Source organism: Nuphar pumila, chromosome 5 (genome assembly GCF_984573655.1).
Source record: "Nuphar pumila chromosome 5, dmNupPumi1.hap1.1, whole genome shotgun sequence".
Taxonomy (NCBI): Eukaryota; Viridiplantae; Streptophyta; class Magnoliopsida; order Nymphaeales; family Nymphaeaceae; genus Nuphar; species Nuphar pumila.
The window spans coordinates 115017535-115038820 of NC_143253.1; the positions used below are offsets into that span (position 1 = coordinate 115017535).

At 36.9% G+C, this 21286-nt stretch overlaps 1 protein-coding gene across 1 annotated transcript in view; it reads left to right on the forward strand.

Moving 5' to 3' along the window:
• Nucleotides 1–21286, forward strand: part of LOC149838250 (uncharacterized) — a 52773-nt gene that overhangs the window by 1999 nt on the left and 29488 nt on the right. Inside the window, exon 2 of the mRNA XM_090006471.1 lies at nt 6036–6165. Within this exon, the coding sequence (XP_089862597.1) occupies nt 6036–6165 (130 nt within the window). The remainder of the gene's footprint in view (nt 1–6035; nt 6166–21286) is intronic.

Below are 21286 nucleotides of genomic sequence, written 5' to 3' on the forward strand. Positions count from 1 at the left end.
AGTCAATAAAGGCATAAGCCTATTTCAGTGTCCTAAAACAAAAAAATAAAAGTTATTCTAACTAGCCTAATTCTAACTAAACTAAGAAGCTAAACTAAAGGATAAGATTACATATGATAGAGTTAATCTCACATATGCGATTAACTATGAGATTACAATTTTAACATTATGCAATTCAGGTGACACCTGACTCTTGATTCATAAAAAATGTGACATTGTCCTTTTTTGTTTCGCTTTTCTCGAGTATATTCATCACTGCTGGGAAAGATGACATTAGCATCTGTGACTATTGCTAATCTTAGCAATTCTATGCATCATGTCTAGATATCAAATGTACCTTGGTTCTACCACAAAAGTCTTCAGACAAAACTATTGATACAAAACCCAAGCAGTTTGGCTCTTTATTTTTTTGGGATAATGGAAGAGCTGCCTTGCCCACCAAGTTCATTGGTATAATAGGTCCCCCCTTGCTCACCGGGGAGTACACCCAAGCTTCAGCCTCACGGTAAAGCATTGCAACCATGGGTTTGAAACTCGTGAAGTCTTGTCTGCTTGGTGAAGTTCACGAGTCACACCTACCAGATGAGCGAAGACTTCATGGGCTCTTAATGCCACACACGTTTGCACTGGAAGTTTCTTCCCTTGCCGTGTACGGTGGGTGTATCCCCTATGGCCATGCATTATTAATAGACAAGCGCTACCGACGTCGGCTCCATACTTTGTCAATGAAATTGTGGGGTTTTCATTTTTCATTTCATGAGGAAAAAGGTAACAATCCGAATAGGCTGGTCGGACCAGAGTCCTATGGATTGTAGGAATTGGTACTTTCCAATTGGGTTGAGTCAAGGTGGATGTGGGTAGCTCGATCGATCACATGGCTTCGATTGGTTTCAGAGTGAATAATGTATCATGATAAGGACAAACTCTTGAGAATCCCTGCTGACTTTTGGTAGAGTGGTGAGGATTACTTGGTAAGATCGGACGGAGTATGGGAGCTATCAAGTAATTTAAACTATCTATGTGAAAATGAGAAATGTCATCACCTTGCTAGAGTATGTAAATGTTAAATTATGTATCAATATTTGTAATCTCATATATATTTATATTCATATATATCTATATAATCTCATATATATATATATATATATATATATATATATATATATTCTTATTCACCCAAAAGGGTATTTCTGTAAATTCCTGTTTTACGCATATTCCATTTTGGAATATGCTTGTAACTTTGCTTTTTCCTTTTCTTTTTTTCTTTTTTCTTTTTTTCCTTTTTCTTTTTGCTTTTTTGTTTTTTTGTGCCACATAGGGAGGCTCCCCAAAGAGTCGTTGGGGAGCCTCCAACGGTCACATATGTGACCGTTGGGGGCTCCCAACGACTCTCTTGGGAGCCCCCTATGTTGCTCCTTTGCTTCCTTATAAATAGGGGCTTCCCCCTCTTGTATTTCTTATGGCTTTGAGTCAAAGTCCAAGTGCTCAATAAAGTGATTCCAATATTTTTTATGCCTTTGTGCATTTGTGAGTTGTGCTTTTGTGCACAAGTGTTCTAAAGTGTTCTTATTGTGCATGTGTGCCGGGTTTATTATCAAGAATATTAAGGTCTTGATCTTAGTATCTTGTTTGGCGATACTTTTACATGGTATCAAAGCCTTGTTGAAGAAGGAGGATCGTGCATCTCTTCATTTTTGAAGTGCCTCGAAAAACGTGCCTTCAAGTTATTGAAGTTTTAAAGTGGATCATCTCCTTCGGGCAATATTTTAGAAGCATCTTTTGTCAAGAAAGATTTGAAAATCATTTGAGGTACGCGTTATTTTCTATCTTCTTCCCTCTCTAATGGTTGAAAAAGACTCCCACTTCTCCCTTGGTTTTAAACTTAGTGGTTCGAACTATCATGTTTGGGCCGGCAATATGGAAGCCTATATCAAAGGGAAAGGTCTTTGGGGGTACGTTCAAGGTTCAATATCGGAACCCGAACCCAAACTTACAATCATAGAAAAATGGGATATTAAGATTCTTGAAGGTGAAGATAGACAAAAAGCCCTAGAAGATTATTCCAAAAGGCATGATGAGTGGGAGATGAAGAACTTCAAAATCTTGTCTTGGATTTTTTCATCCGTAGAAACCAAGATCAACGCCAACATCATTAAGTTTAAAAAGGCCTCTGAAGCTTGGTTGTACCTTGAAAAAATGTATACTTCAAGGGACTTATCTCACAAATATTACCTCCAAAAGAAGGCATTGACCCTTCAACAAAACGATTTGTCTATTCGGGAATATTTTGCCGAACTATCATCTATTCTCCAAATTTCGGCCCCAAAAAGCCAAATTCTTCTCAAAAAAATCTAACACAAACTGTCGGAAAATCACGTTGGTGTCAACCAGAGCGATCTTGTACAACTGGAGCAACTCATGGTTGGAAGGTTCTAGAAGGACGTTCCTCCACTCCCTGACTACTTTGTCGCTGCAGCACGCCCCGCTGCCCTTCCTCACGAAAGCCCAAACCTTGAGCGCCGATCCCTCCACTGCGAAGCCCAACACGTCGATGTCGACCGTCAGGCAGTCACTGGCCTTCCCCCACCACTTGATCTGGCCGCTAGCCGAGAGAGTGACCGTGGATGGCCTGCCGTCCACCATAGCTTCCTCGCCGATCAACGAAGCACCGTCCGCCATCACTCGGAGGCTGCTCCGGTTTTCTTCCGGAGCACGCTAGCTCCCGTCCAACGAGTCACAGGGAGAGAACGTCGGGCAAGAGAGGCGCACCCATTAGGCACAAAAAGAATTGTAGAAGTCCTTAATTGATGCTTCATCTTGTTTGGTACCCTAAAGGGTATGTTTGATGCGTCGTTCCCAGCGTGATTTGGACGGAAATCTCGCTAGGAATGACAATTTCTAACAAATGTTGGATGAGGCGGACAGCATTCCGCGCGTGCGCCGCATCCTTATACATGTGATCTTTTCGTTCCACCCTCCCCCCTGTTACAAAAGTAATAGGGATGAGGTGAACAACTAATGCATGGCGACATGCAATTGTACTTGACTCTTTGATTTCCAATTTGAAATATGATATGACTTTATGATGATTAAAACATAAATCAGATGTTCTTGGTGTGTCCAAAATTTCAAGTCCTACATGGAAAGCCAATTTGGTATATGTATCAAGGATTTTAAAAGTGATGGAGGTGAACATGCCTTCTTTGCCTTCCAAATTTTTTCTTAGTGAAATCAAGCAACGGATTTTCTACCCATATGCACCTCATTAGAGTGGTATGTCCAAAAGGAAACACAGACATATTGTGTTGACAACCTTGCTTTTCTTTATCCTAGTGAGTCAAGCAAAGATCTATTGTTATAAGCCTTTCATACAACTGTATTTATAATAATCCCATGCCATAAAAAACTGTATCATGTTAAGAACATGGTTTGATTATACTCTGTTGCTTAAATAATCCAAACTATAGTATAAATTCAAGATCAATAACCAAACAAGCTGAACTTGAGTTAGCAAGTGGGCTTGTTGAAAGTGCAATTCAGTTCATTAAGATGGTAGATGGTAGATATACAAGGTTTTTTGTCCATTTTTTATTAAAAAATGCATTGTTGTCTAGAGGAGTTAATAGCACTAGTTTTGAAGAGGCAGCTCATGGATTCAAGTGCTGCCTTCCATTGGGCTTTTGTGTTTTTAATGACCAAATTAAAGGTCTGATCTCCACCTTGTGATTTTTTTTCATGATTGTGTCTAGTATCCTTGCCATGATTGTGTACCATAGTCAATCTCCATGGATATGATGCAGAAAAAGTAAATTCATCAAGCTGATTCTTATCCATACATGGCAATCTACAACCATCCCTACCATCTTGTTGATGGCATTTTTTAAGCAAGAACTTGCTACATTGCTGTACAGCTATGTCACATGGGTGCGTGTGCGGGTGCGGGGATTCGGCACTTCCAAAAAACCCGGGTGCAGCAGGGGCAAAACTGTAATATATATATATATATATATATATATATATATATATATATATATATATATATATAAGGGGGGTCCGGGGGTTCCCCCGGCGCGGGTCCAGGTATGGTGATAAATAATAAGATCAGATTAAGACCCGGGTCCGGACCTGAAGGCCCGATTAATACATTGCCCCATGTATAGTTTGTGAAATTTTATACCAGACCCGAGTTCTAATTAAGACCCACAAATTTTCAATCTAAAAATTATAAAAGATATGGTTTTACTGGGTATATAGTCCGGTTCTGATTCATGTAGTTCTTATCAGGTTCAAGTATGATTTTTCTTATAATGGACCTGATTAGACCCGGGTCTGGACCCGATACCATACCCAAAAAGCAGTTCCAAGTCTAGTACAACCAAGGTTCGGACCAAACCCGACCCGTTGACACCCCTAATGGTAAAATCATAATCGAAAAGTATTATGTAAATTATCAGGTCATTTTGTCCGTCTAAAACTGTTAGGGCTGTCAATGGATTGAGTTTGACCCGGACCCAACCCGTAAAAGACCCCATTGGGTTTGGGTTTGGGTTTGGTAATAAAGAAAGAAGTCCAACTAAAATCTGGGTCAGACCAAAGAGTCCGATTAGTATATGACACCAGGTATGGTTTGCAACATTTCTTACCAGACACAAGTCTGACTCGAGCTCCAATTAAAACTCGTGGTTTTTTCAATGCAAAAAAGATTAAAAAATATTATTTTATCGAGTATGGACCGAGTCTGGTTCACATAATTCTTATAAGACACATGCATGGTTTTCCTTGTAACAAACCTGTTCGGACCCAATATTAGTACCTCAAAGTCAAGTATGGGTTTGGACCGACCTGGGTCCGAACCAGGTTCCAAATGGTTGACACTCCTAAAAACGACAGATAATTTTCATGAAAGTTTCAACAATATCGTGATAATTTTCACACTGTCTAATAATAAACAATTTAAAATCCTGAAAATTGGGACATTACTCCAAAGTTCCAAACATGTATCGATGGGAATCTTTTGACAAAATGTTCGAAACTTAAAAACGGCCATATGGCGCGATTTTTTGAAATAGCGTAATAAAAGCGTCTATATCATTATATCGCGATATTTCCCTTTAATGAGAAACGTTGCAAAAAATGCATGCAGCTAACCGTTTTTCGGAATCAGAATTAATTAGTAAAGATCCATTAAATATCACACATCTTTCTAGGCGAATTAATTGTTGCTTTAGGATGATTGGTTTGTTGCTTTAGGAAAAAGTGTTCCAAAAATGAAGCTTTGGAAAGTGGAACTTAATTAATTTTAATTAGAGTTTTGAACTAAAACCTTTAATGATATTTACTTATTTTTTCAAATTCTCCTTTTATATTTAAAAATTTGACTTAATTAATGTTAGCCAAAATTTTCCCGAAAAAAATGCAACAATAATAAAACTCTATAAAATCTCACGAAAAAAATATTTGCGATATTTTCCCGTTTTAAACATGTCAATACGGTCGAAAACTGGAAATCTCTCTCTCTCTCTCTCTCTCTCTCTCTCTCTCTCCGTGTGTGTGTGTCGCTGAGAACAATGGGCTGCAGCGAGGAATCAGAAGCAAGACCAACCAGAGAGCTTCCCCACGAGATCATCGTGGACATCTTGAGGAGGTTGCCCGCCAAATCACTGATGAGTTTGAGGTGCATCTTCAAGCAATGGAACGCCCTCACCCGCGACCCTTCCTTCATCGATTCCCACCTTCAGTTCGCCCTCCTCTGACGGCCCCCTGATCTCATGGTCACCCCCAAGTTTTTTTTTAAATTCTGCAGCCCATTTCATAGGGCAATTTTTTTTTTAAAAAAAGGACCAAAATGACCCTGGGTGCGGTCAACACACCCAGGGTCGGGTTGACCGCACCCGGTGCCGCACCCGCACCCGCGTCGAGTCGCGTCGACGCGGGTGCGACACCCTTTTAGCCGAATCCCTGTGACATAACTGTACAGGCAACGTTTTAGCAATTTATCATACTTTTATTTGTTTCTTTTTCTCTTGCTCATGCAGTGAGAAAGACTTGGATGAAGTATTGCAGTCTCAGACGGTTTATTCTAATGTTTCCAAAGGGATTTTGGCAAAATCAAAGGATTTGGTAATGGCATTTGGAGCTGATGATCAATCAAAAATATGCTTGGAGGTGAGTTTGTAGTCAACTTTAATATATTGAATTGCAGATTTATTTATTTATTCAGTGTTACTGTCGCAGAATTCATTAACATCCTATTAGAGGTCATATTTTGTCTGCATTTAGTCCAAAATGCTGTCATCGTGGCAGTGGTATATGGTGCAATGACTGACAACCAATAATTTTGTTACAAATGATTTACATAATTATAATTTATGATGATTTATATGTTAATTGACTTGCTCAGGTATGTTGAATGCAATGACTTAGCCACTTGATAATGGCAAATATTGTGTTTGCCAGATTCTGTGCTTCATGTACATGTACAATTTCTCTCTCTCTCTCTCTCTCTTTATATATAGGGAAAATATAAGATGGTTTTGTACCGTGATACAGTGGTACACTATATATATAAGGAAAATATAAAGATGGTTCTGTACATTGATACCATATAGTGGTACACACTCTTGTTTGTATGGATTCTAAGTGTACATAGTTTATTTACCATGTTATAAGGTTTTATCATGTCTAATACATCATAATATCCTATTTTTGAGACTGAAAATCAATGACTGCCAATTCATAAAAATAAGGGTGGTCTAGAAATGGTATAAAACATCATATTTCAGTCAACTTTAACACATGAAAATAGTAAATATAACATGTTAAACATGATCCAAAGGTTAGATTTTGCATTTGGAGCTTAGATCTATGTAAATCAAGTGTGCCGCTATGTAATCGGGTCTCGCCGAATTGGTCGGCGTACCCGTGTCGACATACATTGACATGGGGGCGGGTACCGGATGCGGTGCGGGTATGTCATGGTCTGGTCCCGCACTGCGCCGAGTCGGGTCCAACGCAGACCCGTGCCCTCTCCCTCTCGAAACCCTTTCCTCTTCTCTCTCTCTAGTCTCGCTCTCTTCCCCTTCTCTCTATCTAGGTTCGACTTCCCCCACTCTCTCTCTTGCTCTCGTCTTTCTCCCCTCTCTCGATTCCCCTCTTCCCCCTTTCTATGGTTTGGGAAAACTCGAGAGAGAGGAGAAGAGAGAGAGAGAGAGAGAGAGAGAGAGAGAGAGAGAGAGAGAGAGAGAGAGAGAGAGAGAGATCCCTCCCCTCCACCACCCACTTCCCCACCCAAACCATGCCTCTCCTGCTCCTCTTTCACTGGCAGCGACAACCTTGTATACCCAGGTGGGCCGGGCCAGGACAGATCTCTCTCTCTCATGTTTTTTACCTTTTTCTTTTTTCTAATGTCTTTCATAAGTGTTATGATAAGGCCTGAGTCAGAATCAGGTCTGAATGATCCAAGTCTTATTCAGACTTGGGCTAGACCAAATCTGGATCTGTTTCAACCATAGTCACAGATATCGACGATATTTTGAAAATATCATGATATTATGGAAAAACGATATTAAAGGTAAAATATCACACTATTTTCATAATATCAGAAATTTATATATATCGTGATGTTATCGCGATATTATCAATTAGTTTTACTTTTTATTTATTTTTTTACATTCTAAATATGTTTTTCTTCTTTCTTTTGCATATTTTACTATTACTTATTTCTTTTATTATTTATGTACTTTTTTGTCTAGACATAAAAATTTCTTACTTATTTTTTTTATTTTTAAGTCCCGATATTTTCTCAAGATTTATCACCAAACCGATAATATCGCGAGAAATAGCCTCGCCCAGATAAGATATAGCCGATACCGATATTTGTGACTATGGTTTCAACCTAGGTCTGAATCAGACCTGTGTCAAAGCTGAGCCAGATCAGAACTGGACCTGTGTCAAAGTCCTAACCCAAGTCTTATTCATACATGGGTCAAACCAGATCCGGATCTGTTTCAACCTAGGTCTGAATCAGACCTGTGTCAAAGCTGACCCAGATCGGAACTAGACCTGTGTCAAAGTCCAAACAATATATATATATATATATATATATATAGAGAGAGAGAGAGAGAGAGAGAGAGAGAGAGTAATGAGTAGGTGCTAAATGATAAGTTCTAAATGGGTTTTTCAAAATTTTTAGTTTTATTTTAAAATTCTGACCATGTACTTGATTTTATAGGGATCAACTCTTGAAGTGTTTGATTCTGACACATGGGTGAGTTTTTATAAGGTTCAAAAAATCAACGGTCCAAAATCTCTATAAATTTTCGAGGCTCCAAATATCATTTTTTTCATCAAAAACACATAATCCAGGCGTGGATTCCTCATAAATCGACCATGCCCAACACATTTATGGGGTTTGAACTGCGAAAATAGAAAAACCCATTTGGCACATATCATTTAGCATCTACTCATTACTATATATATACATATTTGTGTTTTTGTACCCACATGTTTTGGGATTACCGTATCATACCCTCCGGAGCCGTACCCAGGTGACATAGGTGGTGGTGGTTACCCATATATATCAATGTTGTGAAAAGCATTAAGGCATAGCGAAGCGATTCACAAAAAATGAAGCGAGGCATAATGTAACGATCCCAACTCATACCCCTAAAAAATGCGGTTTTTTTTTAAAACCATTGTGAAAATATTCCAAGAGACCCGGGCCCTTTACAGTTTCACTCCCAATTGGATAAAACAACCAACCACAAGAGACCTTACATTTATCATCCATACCAAACCAAAGCAAACCAAACTTTTATTGAATAATTAATGATAGTTTCGAGACAATCGCATAAGGAAATTCAGAGTGCAATAACAATTAAAAGTAAATGAAAAGTAAAGAAAAGCAGAGCCATGCTGTCCTTCTGTGAAGTTGTCTAGCAAACGTGTAGCACTCGTAGCTTTTTCAGAAGCGAGACGCTTTACTGATCCTCTGCGGCTGCGAAAAACCACAAAAGTAGGGTGTCAGAAATCCAAGGAATTCTGCGTACGAATCATTCTAATGAAATAAATGAGCATAAAGAATACAAATAAGAATTCGTGCAATAACTTACAGGAATGCAATTATGATATAACAAATATATAATTCAATTTAACATTCATGCAATAGAGAATAATTATTAAGCATGAGGGAACATTTAATAAATAACAGGGAGCACCATCTACGCAATACAACCATTTAACATGTATTAGAGAACAAGATCATGCATCCACCAACACGTAACAATTAAGGGAACATGTAAATATGTATGATCTAATGCATAACAGAAATATGCATTACTTCAGTGCAATGCATGAGTAAATTATTATCTTTCATTATAGTTTTTCTTTCATATGCATGTCCCTATTAAATGTACACAATTTAAGTTCATCTTTTTAATTACCGTTGCCCGCAGATACATCAAACGGGTAAATTTTTTCGAGGTTAAGCAGGGTTCCCAAGGTAACTTAGCACACAGGTTGTATTTTATTACTGGGTTCCAAACTTAGCCCTCGACCAAATTACCTTCGAAACATTAGACCTCCACATCTAATGTCGGGACACCAATGACCTTCAGATCTAATAGTTTCCTTTTTTGGTATACCAAAACAATAGCTGTGTCTACACGCCACTCCCATTTAAAGTGGCAGACTCTCTGTAAAATCGTGGTTAGGAGAAAAAACCTCAATATCGGGTTCAGGGTAATAAATAAAGCACACGAAATTTTTGTATCCTCGTGGTTCCCTAAAATCGAAACTCTAAGATTTTCATTTTTTCGATGGGAGATCTCATAACGTATATTACACTATTCTTTTATTCTTATTTAATTATTATTATCTCATTTCTTTAATTTACAATTCAACATGCAAACAAGGGCAAAAACTCGCATATTCCCTTGCGAGAACCATCATGGGACCACCGCTCGCAGAAAAGCATAGAACAATGCAATACAGTGCAAAATATTAATGTGATTTTTTGTGATGCATTTAAAATAGATAAAGAGGGAGCAAACCATAGCTCGAGGCCCACAATGATTCATTTTGATCATCGATGCACCGTATGCAAAGACCATAACAACATGTCATGTATGAAATAAATCATATGCTTTCTAAATGCGCATTCATATATGCAAATTTCAACTATGCGCATGAAACACAAGTATTAATAAGCATGCTTTCTTTATGTGTGCATATTCATGTTGACACATGTTTTCACTTATTAGTCACACATGCAAACATCCTTGCAGCTACATACATAGGTACCCATATCCATTTAAGTTGGTACCTGCACATAAGACAGCTATGCAACAATTCATAACTGCACGTGCCTTAAATATATACACAAACTGTAGCTCATGTGAATACCCAACCAACCTTATTTACGTGAAAATCTTAACTTTTTGAATATACCCGTCCCATACAATTCAAACGCAACACCTGGAATTTTTTAAACTGTGTAGGTAACCCATATGTGGAAACCCCTCTTTTTTTATAAGACACTATACCCAGCTGGGCCTGGCAACAGGCTGCCGATCCCAGCTGGCCAAACCAGCCCTACCAGACCCAGTTGGCTGAGACTCCAACATATCACATATTTTTTTTCTCTGAAAACACTCAACCCAGCCAACAGCAGATCAGCTGTTTTTTTTTTAAAGGTTTATACCCAGCCGACTAGGTCGGCTGGGGTCCCAAACAGGCTCAGTCGACCAAGATCGTCTGGGTCTGGTCCGGGTAGACCTTGGCCGGACCTGGCAGTGGACTGCCAGGCCTATCCCAGCCCGGCCCAAGGGCTGGACTGTGTCTGGCCAGTCCCTGCCAGCCCGGGTTAGCCGAGCCAGCCTAGCCGAACCCATCGGCTGGGCCTGACAGCTCATGCACAGGCGCAGCCCGGGCCTGTGCTAACCCACCAACACAAAAATAAATAAATAAATATATTTAAAACAAACCAGCCCACTAGCATAATCTGGATTTTTTTTTTCAAAAACAAACTATACATGTATCATGCAAGGTTCCATAATGAAACACACTGTAAACATTCCCAAGATTGCACATACATGTGTTTACATATTTAAGGCTCAAATATGCACAGCTAAACATGGTTACATTCACATATGACTGTAAACAAATCAAATCATATTCACATTCATTAGTCTAACAGGAACATTAAGCCACTTGTGTATGCTTATTCAACAATGCATATGTATCCAATGTTTTCAACAAGCACATCATTACACACATTTTTCTAAAAAAATTTATGCATACAACATGATTCTAGCATATATTTTCATGCATATAAACTACCCATATCAAGATCCATCCATGGGAATCAACACCCATCAAAGCGGTTTCTAAAAGAACCACTCCTACGTCAAAACATAATTTTTTTAATGAAAAAATAAAAAAAAACAAGAAATTCAGCTATGGAGGAGGACCCATAGATCATCCTCCATGCGTTTTTGAGAAATCAGCCATATAAACGATTTTTCATGGATTTCCATCCAAGATAATGCCTAAAATCGAACTGACATTCGATTTTTGACTTTAATCCAAAAGAGGAGACCCGTCTTTGCAAAAATTGAAGAAAATATGAGAAACGATGGTGGAAAAGGGGCTGGATGGCTGAAGAAGAAGAGCCTTCTTTTTCCTTCTTCCTCTCTCTCTCTCTCTCTCTGCTCTTTCCCTCTTTCTTTCTCTTCCCCTTTTTTCCTCTTTTTTTTTTTTGTTTTTAATAAAGAGAGTGAGAGGGGGCGACGTCCCCCCCTTCTCCAGCCCTCTCTAAGAGAGTTTCCAAAAAAGATGGAATTCTCTCTCCATCTTGTTTCCAATTTTTTTTGAAACTCTTTAAAAAGTTGACTTTTCCATATTTGGTATTTTTTTTAACTTTCCAATTCTTTTAAAACTCTCTCTTAAGTAAGAATAAGGACTCTTTTAAGGAGTCCTATTTAGCCCTAAAATAAAATTTGGAATTAACATAATTTAATTAATTAATTATTAAATATTAATTAATTAAAAATCATCTAAAGACTCCCAAAAATAATCAAATTAACCCAAAAGGCTGCTTAACCTTATTAAACTCTAGATTAAAGCATTTTATTGAATTAAAAGCTAGAAAAATGTTGGCTTGGATTTGGATCGGGATCCAAAATCCAAACCCATACCCAAAACGAAAATGGATCAAGATCTGGATTAAATTCAGATTTAAGTAGGTCTTAAATAAGATCCAAATCCATAATAATTCAGATCATATGCATTGGATCCAATCCGATCGAGTTTCGGATCAAGTTCGACAAACTGCTCAATTTTCAGAAAAAACGCGATTTTCGGGCCAACCAAAACTTGAATAAAGGAAAATAAAATGTTGTTGCGCTCAGAATTCTGAGACGCATCCAACGACATATTACACGGATATCAAATTTGAAATTTTGCTAGAAAATAACCTAAATTTCGCTCGAATTTAAAGGTCGAAATTAAAACTCTCTATCTCGCTTTGATTGGCTCGTTACGACCTTGTCGATGGGACCTGGGCCAAGCCCAGACTCAAAGACATCAGTCTAAAAACATAGCCTCAAACGATTTTTCTCCCAGACCAAATTTTTGACAAAATTATAAAATGACTAAGTACCAAAATACGCGATATTACACATAAGCCTCAAGACGTAAAGTGTAAGCCTAAAAATATATATATATTTTTTAAAATTTAAAAATATTTAAAAATGCAAATAAATAAAAATGCTTTATTCATGATGCAACAACCAATATAAAATATAAAATATCAAATATCAAATATCAAATAAATACCGAAAAATATGAGAATAACATGTAAAACAGAAAAAGTAACATAAACACTACAACTTGATCTATCTAAGTATCTAATAAATAAAATATGAGCATTCAATGAAAATTTAAGTAACAAAATCATTAACAACCAAATTCCTCAACATTACTATATAATGCACACAAATTCATCTAAAGTTCTAAACAAACATTAAGCTAATTTTTCACACAAGCTTGTTTGAAAAATTAGCTCTATCAAACTACTAAAATCTCAATCTCACAAACAAAAAAACAAATATTTTTATTTAACAAAAAAATAATTTTAATTTGCATGACTAACAGTCAATTACATGTAAATACACTCTCACATGCATATTTGCAAATAATTACACAGATTGAAAGTAACAATTTCACATATACGAATTTTATATAAACAAACTAAATCATAACCAAACTAGCAAAATTGACATATACAATTTTTATATACAGTCAATTAATTGTAAAAAAAATCCGGTTAAGAAGGGAAGAAGAAAAAAAAGAGGTTAGAAAAAGGATGGAAGAAGAAGAAAAAAGAGGAGGAAAACAAAAGGAGAAAGATAACAAAAGAAGAAGAAGAGGAAGAAAAGGAAGGGGGGAAGAAAAAGAAGAAAGAAGAGAGGCAGAAGAAGGGAAGAAAAAGAAGAACGAGAAAAACGAAAGAGACAGGAGAGAGAGGGGAGTGCCCTAACCCATTGGGCTTCACCTTTTCTTTTTACGTATTAGATTTGGGTCAAATGGGGGATTTGACCCCCATTTAACCCAATCAGTTTGAGGCGCACCCCCTTGAGGCGTACGCCTCAAGGCCTATGAGGTGCACACCTCGGGCCTTCTACGCTACACATGCATGCCTCAAGGCACAAAGGCCCTTACCTCGCCTTTTGTGCCGTGAGGCATGCTTTTCACAACAAAGGAAAACATGAAAAAAACCCTTCAAAAGCCCGGTTAGCACGTCAGTTAGCTAGAAATGTAGTTAGCAGCTACCACCTTCTCCCTCTCTCTATATGTATGTATATAGAGTGAAAAGGTGGTAGCCGCTAACTACTTTTCTAGCTAACCAAGATTTTGAAGGGTTTTTTTCATGTTTTCTTTAAATATAGTTGTACAGATGCGTTCTACATGCTTGATTTTATACGAATCGACTCTTGGATCATCTGATTCCAATACGCAGGTAGGTTTTTATAAGATTTAAAAATTGATGGTCTAAGATTTTCCTAAATATTTAGTGCTTAAAAAATCACTTTTTTCATAAAAAATACATGATCCAAGTGTTGTTTCCTAGTAAATCAACCGTGCCGAACACGTCTTTACGGTCAGATATAAGTAATACATGGGGAAAACCCTTCGAAAACCTGGTTAGCACACGGCGGTTAGCTAGAAAAGTGGTTAGCAGCTACCACCTTCTCTCTCTCTCTATATATATATATATATTCTATGCATTAAGAAAATCATGTCATTTCCATTGACATAAGTAATGTTGGTCTTACAACTTTGCTTTGACCTGTGTTTTTGGTAAACAATCGCCACATGACTTTGATGCCCAGTCATTTCGGAGAACACTTGCTCGCCCCCCTCTCCTGGATATCCCACTTACCTTACTGAACACCGAGCCACAAATCCTTGAATCCCTTGATATCTATATATATATATATATATATATATATATATATATATATATATATATATATATATAGAGAGAGAGAGAGAGAGAGAGAGAGAGAGAGAGAGAGAGAGAGAGAGTTTGTGTGTGTTGTAGATGGATTGAATGAGATAGCTGGATGGTAAGGTCGCAATAACATAAGAAGGTTCTCGGGTTCGAGTTAGACAAGTGTTTTTTCCCGGTATACTTGATGAAACCTGTACTCTATTAGACTTAAACAATTTTAGGCTAAAAATTACATTTGTAACTCGCCCAACCTATGTAGTTAAATGCGCTAGGCGGTGCCTAGTTATTGGACCCTTAAAAGGTGGGTCTAGGCGGATTAGTCAGTACCTTAATTAAAAAAATATAAAAATATAAAAGATATGCAAATAAAATGCTAAAATTAGTAACAAACATGTATGCAACATAAAATCAATCAACGATAATCAATAGACCAAAAAAACATGTCGAACATTACAAAACCTACCCAAATATTAAAAACAATTGAATAAGCAAAGCAAACAACTATCAACAAATGCCAAATAATTTAAAAACAATCTAAAATTTTAAAATAAAGTGCTAAAACTAATAGCAAACATGTATCCAACATAAAATTAATCAACAACAAATGCACGAGGCATAAGATATTGCTATCGTCAAGCATAGTTAACATGTTATATTACAAAACCTTCCCAAATATTATTAAGACTAACAACAAAGATGTATCCAACATAAAATTAATCAACAAATGCACAAAGTACAAAATACCACTATGATGAAGCATAGCTGTATAGTAAATCTGTTATATTACAAAACCTTTTATACACAATTTAGAGGAAAAAATCAAAGAAATATATGCATGGATACTAATAAGTAATAACAGTTCAACACAGTCACAAAATCAGAAGCAACAAAAAATAGGGACAGCAATTACAACAATTACGGAACTTATAGCAACAAAAAATATTTAGCAGCAGCAACGGGAGTAATTTGCTCAGAGCAATTACAGAACTTAACAAAATTTTAAATTCCTCTTATGATACACTCTACACAGAGAATTGCTGAAATTAAAAAAACACACAAAAACAAAATAATCTTTTTTGTTTTAGACGGAGAGAAAGAGAGAAGAAGAAGAAGAGATGGAGGAAGGGGGAGACAGAGATAGCGATAGAAAAAGAAGAAGAAGAGGTAGAGGTGGAGGAAAGGGGAGAGAAGAAGAAGAAGAAGAAAAAGAAGAGGCCGAGGAAGGGGAAGAGAAGAAGAAGAGGTAGAGGAAGGAGGGAGAAAGAGAGACAAAGAGAAGAAGAGGCAGAGGAACAGAGAGAAGAAGAAGAGGCAGGGCTGCCCAGGAAGGGGGAGAGAGAAAGAAAGACAGTGAGAGAGAATAAGAAGAAGAAGAGGCGGAGGAAGGGGGAGAGATGGAGAAGAAGAAGTAGAGGAAGTGGGAGAGAGAAAGTGTGACATAGAGAGAGAAAAAGAAGAAGAAGCGGAGGAATTGGGAGAGAAGAAGAAGAGGCATACCTGTAGGCTGGAGCGACAACGGCGAGCGAGGGCGAGGTTGAGGGTGCTCGAGTAGAGAGAGAGAGAGAGAGAGAGAGAGAGAGAGAGAGAGAGAGAGAGAGAGAGAGAGAGAGAGAGAGAGAGGAGTTTATAACCTCCCCTTTGATAAAGTCAAGAACTTTTCACACACCTCAAACAAGAGGCAAATACAATCCCACACAAAAGGGCAAAAAGCATAATAGCCACTTAGGGGCTTAGAGAAGTAAACACACACACAATAGCCACTTAAGGGCTTAGAGAATCACGACATAAAAAATGTCTTTATTGAAAACTAAATGCACACAAAATGCATTAAATTACAAGAGGCTAAGGCCCATATTTATAGACAAAGGGAGTGAGATGTAATGAAGTAATGACACAAACACAATGTGCAAAAGCACAAGTCCCCTACGGGACAATACAAAGAGCCAACAAAAGGCTAAAGAGAGCACAAAATATAAAAATAACAATTTCTTTATTGAACAAATGCTTAAGCACCAAGCGTTGAAGAATGAGGGGGGCGCACACCCCTATATATACAACTAAAGGAGTATAGGGGGGACCATTAGGAGCTCCCAATAGAGTCGTTGGGTGCTTCCAACGGTCAATTTGACCATAGAGCCTCCAATGGCATTTTATAAAAAATATAATAAAAAAATAAAAATAAAGAACAAAAAGTTGTTTATTACAATTTTATTACATATTGTGAAAAGACAAAAATACTCATATAGGGCATTTACCTATATAACTAAATATTATGTATATATAGATATATATGTACATTTATACATATATTTGAACACTCCCCCTCAAACTTACGGTGAAAGAACCGAAAGTTTCTTAAGGAGAAAGATAAAATGAGGTGCAGGAAGAGCTTTGGTGAAAAATCCACAAGTTGATACTCTAATTTGACATACAACATAATAGTTTCTCTCAAATATTCATCTCTGACATAATGACAATCCATCTCAATGTGTTTGGTACGCTCATGAAAGGCGTGGTTGCTTGCAATGTAGATTGCACTCTTATTATCACAACACAACTTCAAAGAAGTTGAGATGATTACTCCTATATCTTTGAAAAGACTTCGTAACCATACAAATTCCATTGTTGTCATGGTCATTGCCCGATATTCAGCTTCGGTTGAGGACCCATGAAAATAGAGAATCTCCTAAAAACATACAAAAACCCGTAGTTGAGATTCTATCATTGAGATTTCCTTCCTAATCAGCATCAACATAAACAAGTAAATCCAGAGAAGAAGATGAGGATAAGAAAAACCCTTTTGTTATAGTATTCTTGATATATATGATAATTCTTAACTGTGCACACTAGTTGGAGCATGCTGAAACTGACTGACAGAATGAATTGTGTGAGCTATATCTGGTTTGGTGATAGATAAGTAGGTGAGTGCCCCAATTAGTAGACGATAGGGTGTAGGATCCTCAAGAAGAGTCCTATCTTCAAGTCGTAACTTAACATTGATCACTTTTGGGGTTTCTACTTTCTTGTCAAATGATATAAAATGTGATTATCATATTTGCAACAAGCTTCATTTGAGATAAAATGTATCCCCTGGCAGAGTAGGCAACTTCAATGCTTAAAAAATATCTTAAAAAACCTAAGTTAGACTTGTTAAAATTCTCTTTTAAAATATTTTTAATATCACAAACTCTATGTGATTATCATATTATCTACATAAAGTAGAAGTATGACTATTTTAGTAACTGTACTTTTAACAAAAAGGGCAGTGTCAGTATAACAGGAATGGAAACCCAAAGATGAGATGACACTACTAAATCTGTCATACCAGGCCTTTGGGGTCTATTTAAGACTATACAAGGCCTTCTTTAGTCAGAGAATTTTACCATTTTCAATACCAAATCCTGATGGAGGCTTCATGTAGACCTCATTTAATTCCCTGTTAAGAAAAACATTTTTTACATCAAGTTGATATATGGACCATTTTTTAATGGATGCGACTGCTATAAGGGTCCTGACACTGGTCATCCTAGCTATTGATGCAAGGGTTTCCTCATAGTCAATTCCATATTCTTGTGAATATCCTTTGGTGACTAACCTAACTTTATATCTTTCTAGGGTCTTATCACTTTTGGTTTTAACCTTAAAAACCCATCTACATCCTATAGCTTTCTTTCCTATGGGTAATGAAGTCACTTTCTAAGTTTTAGCCTTTTTTATAGCATCTAATTCTATATTCATTGAAAGTTTTTTAGCATGATTGTAGTGTGATGATTCGTAGTAGGAATGTAAGGCTATTAAACATGCTCTATAAGTTGGTGTTAAAGTATCATATGATACAAACCTACTAGGTGGGATAGATACACGATTGGATCTCATAAGTGAGGGTTTTTCTATAGAAGAATCATGTGTGTATATTTTTCTAAAGCACTTGGAGGATTCCTTTGCTCACGTTGGGTAAACACTTGTATTGGTTTATCAATAATATTACCATTACTTGAGGTGATTTGACATTCTCAATATTAGAATGCCCATCATTATCACCATTATCACTTAAAGAATTATCATTCGAAGAAATATCACAAGAGGTTAATTCTTCTTGTGGTAAGAAATCAAATAAGAAGTTATATTTCACTTCCTCTTTTTCCTTAGTTTTTTCAAATCCATTTTCATTTTCTAAAAAAGTCACATCCTTAGAAATATAAGGTTTGTTATTTTTGAAGTCAAAACATCTAAAGCCTTTTTGGTTTTCTCCATGACTTATTAAGACACATTCAATGACTTTTGGAGATAATTGATCTCTTTTATGTAAGAGGATAAAACATTTGCAACCAAAAATTCTTAAACGTTTATAATCGAAGGTTCTCACAAATAGTTTTTCATAAGGAGAAACATTTTGTAGGGATGATGATTAGAACAATCACGACCCAAAAACTCTTTGAAATATTTTTAGAGATAAGTAGGGTTCTAGCGGTTTCCATAATATGTCTATGCTTTCTTTCAGCTAACCCATTTTGTTCAGGAGTTCTTGGACAAGATTTTTGGTGACAAATCCCATTTTGTTTTAAATAATTTTGAAATTTATTGAAAATGTATTCACCACCCGAGTCGGATCTAAAGATGAAAATATTACTTTGCAATTGATTTTTAATAATCATATAAAATTATTTAAAGTAAGAAAATACATCAAATTTGAGATTAAGGAAGTAAATCCACACATACCTAGTGAAATCATTAATAAATGTAACATATTATGAATATCCTCCTTTTGATATGTCCGGAGAAAGCCCTTAAACATCCGATTGCACTAATTCAAAAGGTCTTTTAGAGAAAAATGTTCTATTTGGAAATGAAATGACTTTCATTTTTTCAAAAAATGCAATCCTTGCAACTTAAACCTTTTTCATTATAAAATTTTTTCCCAAAAGGAAAAAGCTATATCTTTGAATAACTTAGATGTCCAAGTCTTTTATGCCAAGTTTCAATGTCTTTATTTTGAACATAATTACAAAATGATTTTGAGGTGAGATTTAAAAAATCCACGAAGTAGAGATCTCCTCTCTTATGGCCTTGCCCAATCTGCTTCTCGGATCGGAGATCCTACACGAAGCAATCCTTAGACGAGAAGGAGATTTTACACCCATTATAGGATATTTAAGAAATTGAAAAAATATTTAAATTTAATTTTGGAACAACTCTAACTTTTGGAACACAATTTTTGAGAGGAGTCTAAATTTCTAATACTTTAAATTTGCAAGGATGTTCCATCAACGGTGGAAACATATGGAGTTTTTGAATTAGTGCATAAGTCAGATAGACAATTTTCATGTAGAGTCATATAAAAAGAAGCTCCTGAGTCAATGATTCAAGAACACATACCGGGAGGAGATGATGATGTTATCACGAGCCCCGAAGTTGATGGAGCTTTAAGTAGTTGTTGGAGTGCCTCCGATAGTTGAGTAAGTGAAAAAGTGTCTCCTCTTCTTTTAATGAATTCTTCTATCTTTGGTGTAGTTTCTTCAACGAAAGCTATCTTGTTGGAGGTATCATTGAGTTTGGGACAATTAGGCCTTATGTGTTCCAGTTCATGACAATGGTGGCAAATAACTTTCCTATAGCCACCATTATAGTTATTTTTCTTCCCAAAGTGTGGAGGCTTATAAGATTTCACATGCTTGCTCGGTTTAGAGATGACCGACACCTCATCTCCTCTAACCATACCAAGATGGGTTTCTTCTTGGCAAATTTCGGCAACCGCATCTGTCAAAGGAGGAAGTTTAGATCTATGGAGAAGGAGGATCTAACTTGCTCAAATTTAGGCTTAAGCTCATGTAAAAATTGAAAAAAGTGTTCTTTTTCATTTGTTTTCTTCTTAGCTCCACATCCTTAGTAGCAATACTTATTTCACCTTGTTTGATGGTTCATATTTTTTTTTATGAAAAATTGTCTTGCAAGATTTTTTTGGGTATACATACCCTTTATAAAAAACCAAGCCTACAAAATCTGGCAAGGTTGACACATATCTTGTGCTCAACATTATTCCTAAACTATGCAAAAATCTTGTCCTGGTTACTTTCCTAATCCTCTACCTTAGTTAGATGATCTTGAATAGCTTTCAAACGTTCATCACCTTCTAAGGCTTTTTCTTGATATCCTTCTCTCTTGGTGAATTTAAGTTGCGGCTTTGGGATGGTGCCTATCACATATCTGCAAAGTTTTTTTCCTTTGAGGTTTTTTTCATTGTGGATACCCACACAATGTAGTTGAATCCATTTGAGCTTGAAGGATAGATCTATCTTTTGTTCATGCTCCATCTTGAGTGGTAAAAGAGAAAGAGGGAAAAAGAGAATAAAGTAACTGGAAGAAAATGTTCACTTGAGTCACCACAAACACTTGATGATGCTTTCTCAAGGTCACCAACACTTAATGGCCACTTTCCACAAGACCAAGAGTACTATGGCTATGATACTATATAATGAAGTAAGCTGAAGTACAAGAACAAAAGCCATGGAGGGCATACAATAACACAAACACAATGTGCACAAGCACAAGTCCACTGTGGGACAATACAAAGAGCCAACAAAAGGTTAAAGAGTAGTGATGGCAATGGACTGAGGCAGAGGTGGGGGACAAGGTCTCCACCCCCGCATGGGTTTTGATTTTAACCTCCATCCCCGGTCCAAATGGGGCGAGGCGGGGCCCCGTTTCTTCCTGGTCCACTGCCAACCCTAAAGGTATTTTAGTTATTTTACTAACAAGGATCGGGGGCGGGGCGGG